An 11,683-nucleotide genomic window follows, 5' to 3' on the forward strand; every position below is an offset into this window, starting at 1 on the left:
TTAATTTAGGTACTTTAAAGTATTTTGATCCTAAACATTTGAACCAATAGATCATCTAATTCGGATTATAACTTTTACATAAGTAGAGTCTAAATCCTTGTTTTGCCAGCTGCTAACTGTAAAATGACGTTCTTGTGACACACCACTTTTCATGTAATGCACATGAAAAATCCTGGAAACACCTCCACTATTTTCCCGACATTGTTTGCCCTGTTAAATACTTTTCTCGGGGGAATACTTTTCTATTTTATGTCTAATTATAAACATGAAATAGACCAACTGTCACTGTCAATACCAGGGCAACCACTGGAAGCACTTGGTGATGTAATTAAGACACATCAAATCTAAATGATCAAAACAAAAGAAACCACTACGTGGCTTTAAAAAAAACGCTCTCACGTTTTCTAGAGAATTTGCCAAATTCCAGACTGAGATTTGATGGACTGTAAAGATTAAAGCTGATGAAGAATTACGGGTGGTGGGGGGGTCCCGGTTTGTTAACCACCCACTGAGCCGGTCTCATGATTTCTGCATGACCGGGCTTTGTATCTGAGTTCTGGGCACACTGCCTTTTGTTCTCGCGCCCTCAGTGGGCGGCCGACTGGGCCCGAACCAGCACAGAGCCTCTTTTCACCGTTTGCTCGCCCATCACTCCGCTCCGCACGCGCCTAGGAGCATGCCCCACCTCCCCTCCCGTCCCTCCCTACCCCTTCTCCCTGTTTGGAGCTGAGCGGAAGCCCGGCTGTGCCATTTCCTACGAACTGAACCTCTCAGATCGGAAACTTTACACATCGTGTGCTTTCGTCAAGAATGAGTAAGACAGGGCAACGTGCAGCTAAGCGCGTCTAGGTTTCTTTAAAACACACCCCCATAGGAAGGCGGACCTAATTTTGAAGATACATAAGAGGTGTAGACATGAGGTTTATTTTAAACTGGATACATAGAGGCTGGCACAAACCCAACAAAGCGGTAAAACTTTAATTTTTAAACTTACTTTGCTGATTCATTTATGTCATTTATTACTGTAAAGAGATTTACTTTGCTTGAACTTAATTGTTATATTCTTTAGTGATACTGCTCGTATAAAAGTGTTAAAGTAGCCTGTTGGGTGTAAAACATTTTTAAACTTTAATCCGGACATCAGTTCAGCATCATCTCCGGCTCCATCGCACCACATGGGTTATTATAACGCTCTCTGTAGACATCACTGATGCGTTATTTTGTGCTTTATATGGATAGGAAATAAGGCAGGGCAGTAATTTAATTGGACAAGATGAGGTTATGTCACTTTTTTCACTCTTTATAACTTTAAAACTGGGGGAGCGAACAAGTGGAGGTTGAACAGAGAAAAGGAGGGAGGGGCTTACTGTCATTGCTCTAACAAATTCTCCATCACAACTGACAGATTCACACAGTGCCGAGAAGTGTCTCCGCTGCCTGCGCATAGTCTCCATTACCAGAATCCATTAGGGGTATGTACTCTATAGCTCTCAATAACTATAAGAGGCTTCAAGAGGCTGATTCTTTTCTTTGTAAACCTCAAGATCCATAATGATTGTCTGATGCTGCATTTTGATCAAAATGTGGTAATGTGTGTGTTTGCTTTGCTTATTGTTTTTCAGGTTTTCCTGCTGACTGCTTGCACACAGGTGTGCTCATAAAGAATTAAGACTCCCGCTATCCTTTCTGTGAACATCAAACAGAAGAGATCAGGATGCAGCATCTGGATGATGACAAGGTGAACATCATAGTCTTTCACTTATGCTCTTTGATAATTGTCGCTTGTGTTGTTTTCATTTGCATTCATTTTCATGATCAGAAATCAATTTGAACCTTTTTGACAATGAGCCACACCCGTTACGCTGGAACGGATGCTGAGTTTCACTAGCAAAAACCACCAAAGGATGAGTTTATGTGAGGCAAGTCAGAGTGAGCCTTATACAATAGACCTGCTGGTTTTCTGTGTTTTTCCATCTTGGCAAAAGCAGGAGTGGCGGATGAGAGTTGAGCACTTCAGGACGTGAGTAAGAGAGTGTGATTGGGAGTCGAGACTGTTGGCTGGCAAGTCTGAACTTGAGCATTTTCATAGTTCCTTGTTTTTATTGCGTCCTGCCTTGGAGAGAAGTTGGATGAGGGCATAGCAGTCCGACTGCAAACTTCTTTATAACAACAGCACAATGTTGTGATGCGTGCAGCACAGAGGAGTTAGTGTTATTGCTCATATAAATGAGCTTCATGCACCTGCTTCCCTGCTACTTCTGAACTTAGCATTTTGCAAAGCATTGCTGCGGTTTCTCTGTTGTAAGACGTTTCTTGCAGTTACTTCATTTTCATGGTTATTTCTTAACTTTTTTCTTTACATAATCTTGGACAAGGCAGACAATTGCAAGATAGCATGAATGTGGAAGCTGAGTTCTACTTTCCGATTTTTATTATTATTTTAAGACAGGCATCAATCTAGTCTAACTGCATGTACTTATTAATATTTTATTATTAAATTATTAATGTGAGAGGAACAATCAGTCAGCAGTAAGACAGGAATTTAAGAGAGTTGAGTTTAGGCGAAGTTCAAGCAGCTGCAGACTGATACTTTCTTTTTTTCTTTTAGCTGAATCCTTAGTAGCAAACCAAAGTTGGACTAGTATGCAAATTCTACTCCAAACTCATTAAAGAAAAATAGATATTGAGCAACACTGTGGGCTTGGCTGCTGATGTTACTAGTATCCTACAAATAGCACATGCATAAACAAACATGTGAATGCATGACTGTGCAACCACATGCCTCGGGACAAGTTGATACAACCCAGACTCAGATGCGTTGTGATTGTAAGATATGCAATGCTCTGCGCTCAGCTGGACACGCCCCAGTAAGAGGGGATTTTTTTTAGGGTGATTTTAAAGTTACGTCTTAGGTAACACACACGTTTACACATGCACCCAGGAGCACCCGCTACACTCAACCTCCATCTCCTCCACAGTCAGGCACACATAACGCTCATTTGCTCTTCAGATCACGCAGTGCTAATGTCACTGTTATTCTCAAAAATGAGGTCACTTCCAACATTTTTACCTTTTCTTCCCTCGCATCTTCAAGTGTTAGTTTGAATTAGAACTAACTAGAAATGTGAAATTGTCTTTAGTTGACCAACCTATGTCCTCATTACTACCGCAGTTTTCTAAAAGCAGGACTGACTGCAACTGCACATACCCCACCCATTACTGAATGTCACAAATAGCTAATTCGGCCCTAACACCTGTACATTCAGCTTGTTTTAAGTGGTGATATCTCAGTGAGAAGCAGTGCAGCGTGCAGCCTCAGTCCTGGTGAAATATTGTCACTTATCAGCCCTCTGTCTTTATTTGGTTCGTCAGGTCCTCTTGCGTGCTGTTTCATTCTGAGCCACGTGGCAGTTTCAGATAACTGCAGCATTTTCCTGTTTTGGTGATAGTACGAGCATTTGGTTTCCTGTAAAAATGTAGCATTTAAAAAAAAGGATTAACCACATGCAAAAATTGGCAGCTTATTTCAGGAAGTCTGTTTAGAAGTCAGAATGTTACTAATATTGAGGCACTCTGTTCTCAAAAACTTTCAAGATGTTTAATCTGTCCAGGCAGTGATATCATGTACAATAAAAGGACAAGTCTCTGTGTGCTTAACTTGGCAGGACTGTTTCTAAAAGTGTCTGTTTTTGACTTGACAAACTGTCCAAAACAGGCTCCTAATCCATCTGATGAATGTTTCACGGATGCTGCTTAGTCGAGTTAATGTTGCATCAGCAGCAGATTTCGAAACTAGATAGATTAAACTTGATTAACATGGATTTCCTTTAATTAATGAGCCTGTTTGGACATTAGCCTTTGCTCATTAGATCGGAGACATGAAGGAAAGCTTTTGCAACAGTTCTTAGAGAGTGTTATGTAAACGAATGTAATCGTTAGGTTAGTTTTAAAGTCAAAGCGAAACTTGGACCGAGAGTGCCATTTTCTCTTTATGCTGCCCACACATAGCATGACTGAAGTACGGCGTCATTTAAACCAGTGTTCAGTTCTCCTTAGCGGAATGATTTTACATATTGGAAATGTCACTCCTCAAGCAAACTGTGCCAGAGTAAGGGATTATTGTGAGGTGTATTAGCTTGTTAGTATGCGCTAAGCCCATTTTAATTCTGAAACAAGCAGGAGCAAACACTCACAGTAGGATTCAGACTTAGTTTCTCAGGGTGTCTTTAGCTACTTATCTGGGCCACAAATCATGGTGCTTTGCAGCATTGCAGCGGGCCTACAGTTTCTAATGCAGCGATGCGAAAACAAGAAGCGAGAGCAGATGGAGAAAGGCTCATTGTTTGTAATTACCAGTGTGACTGTAAACAACAAAAGCTTTGTAGAGCCCAGAAGAGGCCATTCAAACTGAGGGACTGATTGGAGAGAGGCTTCATCTGCAATTTATTGTGGCGACAGATAATAACTCAGTGTTTTCTCCTCTCTCAACAGCCCAAGAAGAAGTTGACGCCTTACCTTCTCTACTGCGTTTCAACAGCAGTCATCGGCTCCCTACAGTTTGGCTACAACACCGGCGTCATCAATGCACCCGAGCAGGTGTGTGATTGATTGAGTTCATGCACAGTTTTTCCCACATTTTCAAAATAATAGCTGGACTGGTTCTTATGTAGTGCCTTATGTAACATGTCTCGTTCACCCATTCACACACATTCATACAAGCACTTTTTTCTAAGTGCTTTCTATGTAACTTTCACACTCTTATTAAAAATTGTGAGCAACTGCCCAAGGATACTTTAGCATGCAGACTGGAGCAACCAGGAATCAAAACACCATCCGTCCGATTAGTAAATGCACCTCCTGAACCACATCCACCCCTACAGAGAACATTAAAGCAGTCTGCACCATTCCTACATTAATCATATATGCATCCCTCTCATTACCTCGCATTATTGCAGTGATGACTGAAATGTTACACAGTTAAGAAATTTTATGGGGGTCAGTATTAACATTTGACCTACATGAGGGGTTTCCAACTCCAAGCCTCAAGGGCCGGTGTCCTGCAGGTTTTAGATGTGTCTTTGATCAAACACAGCTGATTTAAATGGCTAAACTACTTCCTCAACATGTGTTAAAATTCTCCAGATGCTTGGTAATGAACTAATCATTTAATTAAGGTGTGTTGACCCAGGGTGATATCTAAAACCTGCAGGACACCGGCCCTTGAGGCCTGGAGTTGGACGCCCCTGACCTACTTGTCTGCTCTCATTTGTATTATGAGGATGGTAAAAGTTATACTGCCCCCATGTGGAAGAGTTAAAAACACCCCCTAAGTGACACTACATCTGGTAGACTTTACTGATGTGAAAAAATAATAATCTTAACACTCCAACCTTTTTTTCTTTGTTTTATCAGAAACTGCGGACATTTTTCACCAATGTGTCTCAGAGCCGATACGGGGAGCCTTTTGAGCCACAGACAGTTACTCTGGTGTGGAGTTTTGCTGTGGCCATCTTTAGTGTGGGAGGCATGATCGGGTCCTTCTCTGTTGGAGCAATGGTTAACAAATTTGGCAGGTGAGAAAATCAAAGATAAACACTGTGGTGGTGGGACCAAACGAATCTACTACTGAGAGTGCGACACAGACTCTGGTTTCCCTGGTTGCCTATTTCACTTCTGTTTTTGTGTCTTAACACCAGACGAAAGTCCATGCTGATGAACAACATCCTGGCTCTACTGGGTGGCGGTATGATGGGACTGGCGACTCTGAGTCAATCTTTTGAGATGGTCATCATCGGCCGGTTCATCATCGGCGTGTTCTGCGGTCTGTGCACGGGTCTGACGCCCATGTACGTTGGCGAGATCTCTCCCACCGCTGTCCGCGGAGCCTTCGGCACGCTGCACCAGCTGGGTGTAGTTATTGGCATCCTGGTGGCACAGGTACACAATCACGCTCAACACTAAACATGCAAACCGACATAATAATCTTTTCCTTTTTATAGAAGGCCACATTTACTCTCAACAGATACCGAAATTTAGATGAGCATAAATAAACGAAACACATCATGTTTTATAAGCCGAACACTTTTTATTTTTATTTGAAGTAACACACTTTTTGCTTTTTTCCACCTCATTTCATCAAAATGGTGTCCCTCATCAAATGCCTCCGATCATATTCATGAATAAATTTCACATGACAGAGTGTGTATAATGAAAGAGGAAACAGACACTGCTCTGATAAAAGGCAGTGTAGCTAAAAAACGCTGGAGAGCTCACACTTTTCTGCACGTACCTGTGTGTGTGTGTCTGTGTACTCATAGCTGAAAGAGAAGAATTTCATATACCAGGAGTAAATTGACTCAAATGGGTCAATTTTATGCACCTCATTCCCTCATTATTTTTGCTGTGTGTTCCTCAGATCTTTGGTCTGGAGTTTTTGCTGGGCTCAGACACTCTGTGGCCTCTGCTGCTCGCTCTGACTATCCTGCCCGCCATACTGCAGACAATCATGCTGCCCTTCTGCCCTGAAAGCCCTCGCTACCTCTTCATTGTTCTCAAACAAGAGGAGGAGGCTAGAAAAGGTCAGTCTTAAGTCAGTTTGCATACTTACAAACCAAGTTGGCAACATCGGGTTGGTGAGACCGACTCTGACTGATTTTTAATGATGTGTGGGAAACTTTACTTTGTTATATAACACTCCGAGCTGCTTTTTTCTTACTTATACTTACCTCCTCCTCCTCTTTCTTTCATCTATTTTACTTTTTGTAGCTCTGGTGCGTCTGCGTGGCACTGAAGACGTGGATGATGACATTCAAGAGATGAGGGAAGAAGGGATGAAGATGGCCATGGAAAAGAAAGTGACCATCTTAGAACTGTTCCGCTCGCCAAACTATCGCCAGCCAATCATTATCGCTATTATCCTGCAGCTCTCCCAGCAGCTGTCTGGCATCAACGCTGTAAGTAGACGTCACATCCCATAATACAGCGGCGTGATAGGGATATAATTAGCACATGTCAGACTGTGAGAAAGCGTCATGTGAGAAAAGCGATCTTTAAAGTTAGCCATGAATGCTTAAAGGAGCATTCACTGAAATTGCACAAATGTTTTTGACAAGCATGTAAGAAGATGTGCTTGTTGGCTTCGGGCAATGTTAGATAGAGTGGAATAATTTAAGGCTGATTGGAAGAAGATAAGCACAGTGGTATTTAATAGCTATTTTGTTAATAAGGTCATGTAACCAGGCTGACTAAATTCATTAGCAGCTGCTGTGTCTGACCTGACAATCACTGTGAAGCAGCCTGGAGCTAAAGGCTGCAACATTAACACTCATGACCCATCTCACCAGAAAGAAGCTGGCGCAGGTTACATGCTGCTACGTGAATCGTTTTTTGTGCAACCGTTCCAGAACGTGCATTTATCAGATTTTTTATAGTCAAATGATTGCACGTGGAGAATTTCCACTCAACTCTGCACTGTATCCTTGCACTCTCACCGCTCTCAGCAACCCTGTTTCCAGCCTCAGCAGGAGGAAAGAAACTATTAAAGCCACTGTGTGACTACTGTAGCTGCTGAGTATAAAGGAGAATCAGACGATATATCAGGGGTTAGTGATGAGGCAAAAAAAAAGAGGGGGAGAGGAAAAAACTGAGTGTAATAGAAAATAAATACAGGAATGAATGAGTAAATAAACACATAATTACAAAAACTTAAAATTTAATAAAAAAAAATTTACAAAACTTTCTGTTAGACTTGTTGTGAAGGAAAAGAAAAATACCCTAAATATGATAGTATTAATTAAGTGTTCATATTGTGTCACTTCTTTTCATGTTGCAAAAGTCAAGTGCAAATCTGCAGCATCAACTTCAACAGTTTTTTTGATCTGCCAAAAAGCATCTAAAAATGAACTGATGCATGTGCAGTGAAATCATTTTCTGAGCACTTTTCATTCATCAGAATCAATATTAACTGACTTTTCCTTCATCTCCTCTTTCAGGTCTTTTACTACTCCACAGGCATCTTTAGTAACGCTGGTGTATCTGAGCCCATCTACGCCACCATCGGCGCTGGAGTCGTCAACACAGTGTTTACTGTTGTCTCTGTAAGTGTCTGAGTGCCCGGGTGGTTTAGTTAATCCAATGCAGGTTAAATATTATGTTGAATGTCAGTCGATAATTGCGTTTCTTTGAACTCCAGCTCTTCCTGGTTGAACGGGCGGGACGCAGGACGTTGCACCTGATTGGACTGGCTGGAATGGCCATCTGCGCCCTGATCATGACCATCTCCCTGTCCTTAGTGGTGAGTTCCTTATTGTAAAATAAAAATGAGAAGTAAGCCTATTGCTGCTGCATTACATCTTTTCCTCATGCTCTTTGTTTCTGTCTTTGAGCAGAAGACCACCCCATCTCTAAGTTATCTGGCAATAGTGGCTGTGTTCGGCTTTGTTGCCAGTTTTGAGATGGGTCCAGGTCCCATCCCCTGGTTCATCGTGGCTGAGCTCTTCTCCCAGGGGCCCCGACCTGCAGCCATGGCCGTCTCTGGTTTCTCAAACTGGACTGCCAACTTCCTGGTGGGGCTGGGTTTCCCTAGACTGGAGGTATTTTTCACATTTATCATCCCTGCAGAAAATGTTCACATGCAAACACATGTACAAATATTAGTCGTCTTCCAGTTTGCCTCACAACAAACATCCCTCTGATTTTCCCAGGAAATTTGTGGCCCTTACGTCTTCATCATCTTCATGGTCCTCCTCGTCCTGTTCTTCATCTTCACCTACCTACGAGTTCCTGAGACAAAAGGGAGGACCTTTGACGACATTGCACAGGGATTCGCCGCCAGGGTGGAAAAACCCTCCCATTCCCCGGTGCCTGAGGCAGTTGTGGTTGAAAACAAAGAGCCCCCACCGATGTCCCCCACAGAAAAAGTTCCCATGGTGAATCTTCCTTCAGAAGCAAAATGAAAAACTGTAGAAGATACGAAGGAAGACTTAGGGTGCAAAGCAGACAAACATGGGCCTTGCACATAGCTAGTGTAAAAGTTCTATTATTATATATACTATTTTATATTTATATATTAATTTATATTGCATAAGTCAGAAATAATGAAAGGTGTGTGTTTGGAAGAAGCCATTTCAGTGTACTAATGCAAAAAATAAGTTTTAGTATTTTTTATATGTGCTTTTAAAGTGCCTTTAAAAAAATGAAAGAGTGCTTTTAAAGATCCCTCCCAGCTAGAAATCCTTAATTAATGGACAGAATTCCTCTTTAATCCTGCTTTAAACACGGTCTACACTTAAATGAATTACCAGTATTTAAGGTTTGTTGACATTTCCGGTGCCAGCTCCCATCCTTTTTTACCTTATAAGAGGATCAGCATATGTTCTGTGTGAGGTCTTCAGCTACCCTTAGTGTTAAAAGGTTGCAGGATTTGGGGGTTTATGTATTGAGGTCAAGCTTGAAAAGACGGATTTGGAGTTGGGTTGTTTGACTGCAAAAAAAGAAAAGATTGACTTGCTGTTCTGTGTGAAATGTCTTGTTGCCTGCCTTGAGGCAGAAAAAAAGCACTGAGGAGGGTTTAGCAGCAGTTCCTCTCCACTTCAGGTCCATATAGATTTTGAATAAATATATTTATGCATGTAGAAAACAAAGACTTCCTCTCATCCAGCAGTAGCACCACTTCCCCTGACAGCAGAGGATGTCTCTGCTTGTCCGCTGTTTGGATGCGACGGCGTTTGTGCCGAGAATGAAATAAAACAAGGCGAGTTTTGTAAGCCGGAGCCGTCTGCATCAAATGTAATATTTGTATGAGGATGAGAGAGACGTAGTCTAGCACTGCCAAGTCTGAACAAAGCCTCTTTAAGGCTTCTCAAAAAAACAAAAGCTTACCTCTTTAGTTTGCAGATTTCACTGCAGGGTACAAAGTAGAACAAGAAAAAAAAAATGCTGGCGTTTACAGCTCAGATTGGATTTTAGAGACTCAGGTGGCCAAATGTGTACGTTTATAGCTCCTAACTGTTACAGCACAGAAAGGATATTTATCCATCACTGTACTTGAAACTCTTTCCACATCTGTAGAGCATTTGAGAGAAGCAGCTATTGCAAAGTAGGTTGTAAAATAAAATACAGTTTTAAAGCAGTGTTTTAAAGTATTTGCTAGTGTGAAACTGTTACCTCGTTTGAGGGATGTGTAGAAGCACATTGTGGTCTACTGATAACTAAACACACATCTCAGTCAAAACAGGTCATTACACACGCTAGACGATGTTGAATTTTTTTAAAAAACACTACGTGAATTGTATTTCTTTTAGAACCGAAGTGTCATTGTTTGCATTTGTTTTTAACTGTTTGAAATGATGTGTATCTATTGTAAAGGCTCCAGCTACTGCACACTGATCAGCTGCTGCAGCACAACATGATGTGTCAGTGTTCGCAGAGCAGCGAGTGTACAAACTGATGAGCTTAGCGGGATTATGTTAGCACTTTGGCAGTCAGACTACTGAATAATGATTGTGCATACTGTTTGCGCCTGTTACATGTAAATATGTCGCATGTGCTCGAGAGGTGTACAGTTTTCACTTCTCCTGTGAAACCTGTTACTTCCACCTTGATTTTTCTTGACCTTTGCACTCCTAGCCTCACTGTATCAGATGCAGTTGTGTTGCTTTGCAGTTTTCACATTTTTAATATGTATATTTTGCTCTTTTGTTATCTCTTTTTTGTTTGTGTAAATAAACAGAAGCAATTAGCCAAGTTGAGCGTGCGTCAGAGTTAGAGATGACCTTTGCTGCTCTGCTTTTCGTGCGAGACATTTGGCTTTGAGAAACCAAGAAGAAAAAGTTTTATATGTTTCAAGGGAAACGCGCCGCCTGACTAATGAGCGTAAACATCATAAGTTTTGTAAGTTTATAAGGCCACAAGTCAAAGCCAGTTAGTTATCATGAATGTTTAATGTTAACTGTCGCTCTGTGGTAATCCATCGGGCAACCACTTCTCCACTGCAGCGTTTCCTTCGCGTTTCGCTGCGGAAAAACCTCAGTGAGCTGAGAGGCGCAGTATTACAACACGAGCCACGAGCGCCGCTGTTGATGAATCAGGTTTAAATAATACATTTGTGTGTTGTGTTGACATTTTTGTTACAACCTCAAAAATCAAATCAGAAGACGCGGAGGGAACTTCCTGTGATCTGTTTTTAAATCACCATCTCGTGTTTGTGAGGTCACATCCAAAGGGAGTCGCTTTTCAGAATAGCAAAAAGACACTGATTACGATGCTTCATTTAGAATTTGCTCGCAGACAAAACTGAGGCGAAAGCTGATATTAAAGGTTTTTGTCATTAGTATTGTAAAACATTATCCGTCTTCAGTTTAAGCTGCGATCATGGCTCAAATTTCCATAATGCTTTGACAGATGAAGGGTCTGCTGAGTACCTGTGGGCTACAGATAGTTTACATCCCACCATTTGTTTACGTGCCTGCATCACACTGCATTCATTAAAAGCTGTTAGCGACTCCAGTTTTCTATGATTTCTAAGCAGATTAATCATTTATTCACAATGATCGGAGTCACAATGAATCGGGTCTGTGTGACAGACTAAACCACATACCTGTGCTCCAAACAGTGATTGCTAAGCACCTATGTGGAAAACCAGACTGAGATTGAAATTTCTCCCCTAGTAGGGCGCAAAAGTCAT

General features: G+C 41.6%; 1 protein-coding gene across 2 annotated transcripts; it reads left to right on the forward strand.

Moving 5' to 3' along the window:
• The first annotated feature begins 769 nt into the window (after nucleotides 1–769).
• Nucleotides 770–10,748, forward strand: slc2a3b (solute carrier family 2 member 3b). Of its 2 annotated transcripts, XM_025911510.1 has the most exons (13): nucleotides 770–969; nucleotides 1,406–1,472; nucleotides 1,517–1,521; nucleotides 1,629–1,738; nucleotides 4,492–4,596; nucleotides 5,413–5,573; nucleotides 5,697–5,937; nucleotides 6,416–6,578; nucleotides 6,766–6,953; nucleotides 7,992–8,096; nucleotides 8,192–8,293; nucleotides 8,388–8,591; nucleotides 8,703–10,748. In XM_025911510.1, the coding sequence occupies exons 4-13, from the start codon at nucleotides 1,715–1,717 to the stop codon at nucleotides 8,952–8,954; spliced, it is 1,545 nt and encodes a 514-aa protein (XP_025767295.1). In that variant the 5' UTR covers nucleotides 770–969; nucleotides 1,406–1,472; nucleotides 1,517–1,521; nucleotides 1,629–1,714; the 3' UTR covers nucleotides 8,955–10,748. The 2 variants fall into 2 exon arrangements, with proteins under 2 accessions (XP_025767295.1, XP_003450672.1); XM_003450624.4 differs by lacking the exon at nucleotides 1,517–1,521 and having other exon boundaries at nucleotides 771–969; nucleotides 1,623–1,738.
• Nucleotides 10,749–11,683: the final 935 nt, after the last annotated feature.

This window comes from Oreochromis niloticus, linkage group LG11 (genome assembly GCF_001858045.2).
Source record: "Oreochromis niloticus isolate F11D_XX linkage group LG11, O_niloticus_UMD_NMBU, whole genome shotgun sequence".
Taxonomy (NCBI): Eukaryota; Metazoa; Chordata; class Actinopteri; order Cichliformes; family Cichlidae; genus Oreochromis; species Oreochromis niloticus.

Coding starts and splice junctions, on each gene's coding strand:
- slc2a3b (XM_025911510.1), top strand. CDS start 1,715: ATGCAGCATCTGGATGATGACAAG. Junction 8,097..8,191: donor CAGTGTTTACTGTTGTCTCT/GTAAGTGTCTGA, acceptor TTTGAACTCCAG/CTCTTCCTGGTTGAACGGGC. Junction 8,294..8,387: donor CCATCTCCCTGTCCTTAGTG/GTGAGTTCCTTA, acceptor GTCTTTGAGCAG/AAGACCACCCCATCTCTAAG.